This window comes from Penaeus vannamei, chromosome 25 (assembly GCF_042767895.1).
Source record: "Penaeus vannamei isolate JL-2024 chromosome 25, ASM4276789v1, whole genome shotgun sequence".
NCBI lineage: Eukaryota > Metazoa > Arthropoda > Malacostraca > Decapoda > Penaeidae > Penaeus > Penaeus vannamei.
In genome coordinates this window covers 9,279,563-9,282,062 of record NC_091573.1, presented here as the reverse complement: position 1 = coordinate 9,282,062, position 2,500 = coordinate 9,279,563, and the positions used below count along the sequence as shown (strand labels likewise).

Below are 2,500 nucleotides of genomic sequence, written 5' to 3'. Positions count from 1 at the left end.
TATTCGCGTATGTGTTTACGTATTTGTATGCTTGTATGTACAATCACAAACGTAGAAACTTACGCCCTCATAGTTGACCTTGACCTTATCCCATTAGAAAACCAAAACAGAAACTCGTCAAAGAAATTAAGCCTCACCCTTGCTTCCCCCCGCCCCCTCCCCCCCTCAGACCGCCCCTCCCGGCAGCGTGTACAGCAAGATCGGTCAGCTGATCAAGGAACAGCCTGACCTCCTCGTCACCACGGACGCCGAGGGGGTCCAGGCCGTGCTCAAGGGGGACATGGCCTTCATTAAGGTCGGTTCATTATTCGCTTATTATATATCCATTTATTAAGGTCGGTTTATTATCTATTGTTTATTCGTTAGGGTTATCAAGGTCGGTTAATTATCCATTTATTATATGCCTATTGATTAAGGTTGGGTTTTTGTTTATTGTTTATTCAACAACAACAACAACAACGACAACAACAGCAACAACAATAACGACAACAACGACAACAACAACAACAACAATAATAACAGCAACAACGACAACAACAGCAACAGCAATAACAACAACAACAACAACAACAACAAAACAACAACAACGACAACAGCACGAGTCCAACCTCCTTCCCTTCCCTCAGGAGAAGTCTTGGCTGGACTTCCAGATGGAGCTGGACTACCTGCGGACGGGAGAGTGCAGGCTGGCGCAGGTCAACCAGCTCTTCTTCAGCGCCGGCTTCGGTTGGGTGCTCGAGGAGGAGTCGGCTTACCTCCCGCTCTTCAATCTCGAGTAGGTGGTGGGTGGAGGGGTGGAGGGAGGGGTGGAGGGGTAGGAGGAGGGAGGGGTGGTTGGGTGGATTGAGGGGTGGAGAGGTGGGTGGGTGGGTGGAGGGGTGGAAAGGCAGATAGGCAGGCAGACACATACATGCACACTTGTACGTACATGCCCACTCATACGCACACGCACAAAGACACATGCGCACACACAGACAAAGAGAGAAGGTACAAAGGTATCTCCCCATTGCTTACAGAATCTTTCTTTTTTTTAGATTTATCGAGTCGTTGGACCATGCCCATCAAAAAAAAAAAAATCATTAATCCCTCATTAGATGCCTTCCATTCGCCTTAATCCCTGGCCATATCTCCTCCCCCCCCCCCCACCAGGATCTTAAGGATGGCCCAAAGTGGCTTATTCTCCGTCTGGCGACAGCAGTACTGGCCCAAACCCAACGAGTGCACCGCCGGGGGAGGTCAGGCTTCGGGGCCCAAACCGCTCAAGATTAAGAACTTCTTGGGCCATTTCTTCGTGCTGGGCGTGGGTCTGAGCACCGCCATCTTGGCCTACGCCCTGGAGAGGGTCTACTTCTCTTACGTGGGCGGCGACGAGATGAGGGCTTTCCAAGGTGAGGTGTGTCGGGGTGTAGGGGATGGATAGGGGAGGGGGGAGGGGGGGGAGGAGGAGGGTGGAAGGTGGAAGGGGGTAGGAGAGAGGGGGGAGGGAGGAGGTAGGGGTGGAAGGTGGAAAGGGGATGAGGGAGGGAGGAGATAGGGGTGGAAGGGGGAGGGGAGGGGGGAAGGTGGAGGATGAGGGGGTAAGGTGAAGGGGAGGGACGGGGGAGGGTGGAGGGGGAGGAGGAAGGTAAGAAGGAAGAGGAGATCTGAGAGGAGGAAGAGGAGAAAGGGAAGAAGGAGGAGGAGGAGAAAGGGAAGAAGGAGGAGGAGGAGAAAGGGAAGAAGGAGGAGGAGGAGAAAGAAAGAGTGGGAGAAAGAGGAATAATGGATAAAGAGATGGCATATGAAAAGGAGGACTAGAAGAAAAACGGAAAAAAGGGGAGAAAATAAAGATGAAAGGGAAAGAGGAGAAAGAAGGAGGAGAAACAGTAAGGGGCAGAGGCGAAGGGGAGAAAGAGAAAGGGAAATAAGAAGAGAATGAGAGAAAGAATGGAGAGGAGAGGAAGAGAAAGAGACAGAGTAGGAGGATAAAGAGAAGGGGGAGGAGGAGACGAAGAAGGAGGAGAAAGAAAGAGATGGAGGAGGAGGAGAAAGATAAGAAGTAGGAGTAAGAACAGCTAAAGGAGAGAATGAAAAGTTTCTGAAGAGAAATCCATCTCTGAAACAGAAATTATACATTACAAAATGAAATCTTTATGAAAAAAAAGAAAATGAAAACAAAATCAATACAAAAATGTCTTTTGGAAGATATGGTAATATATATAATTTCTTTAATATCTTATCATTTTTTACATATGTTTTCTCTTTTCTTCATTTTATTCATTATATTTCATTCTTGGTAACAAAATCTATCAACAGAAGACATTTACATCTTTGAAGAAAATTTAGATCCCGAATTAAAGCAATTCGTTATAGGAATTGTTATGATTACCAATAATAACCTTCAGTATAATTGTTGATAAGAATATATAATATTTTTTTTTCTTTCTATCGACAGATCAAACCTTCCAGAAGAGGTAAGTTCAAAATCAGATTAAATATGATACTGATAACAACAATGTCA

At 46.5% G+C, this 2,500-nt stretch overlaps 1 protein-coding gene across 1 annotated transcript in view; it reads left to right on the top strand.

Moving 5' to 3' along the window:
• Window positions 1-2,500, top strand: part of LOC113809287 (glutamate receptor U1) — a 24,430-nt gene that overhangs the window by 21,677 nt on the left and 253 nt on the right. The window contains exons 11-14 of the mRNA XM_070138893.1: window positions 170-295; window positions 627-775; window positions 1,150-1,388; window positions 2,435-2,453. Coding sequence (XP_069994994.1) covers window positions 170-295; window positions 627-775; window positions 1,150-1,388; window positions 2,435-2,453 — 533 coding nt within the window. The remainder of the gene's footprint in view (window positions 1-169; window positions 296-626; window positions 776-1,149; window positions 1,389-2,434; window positions 2,454-2,500) is intronic.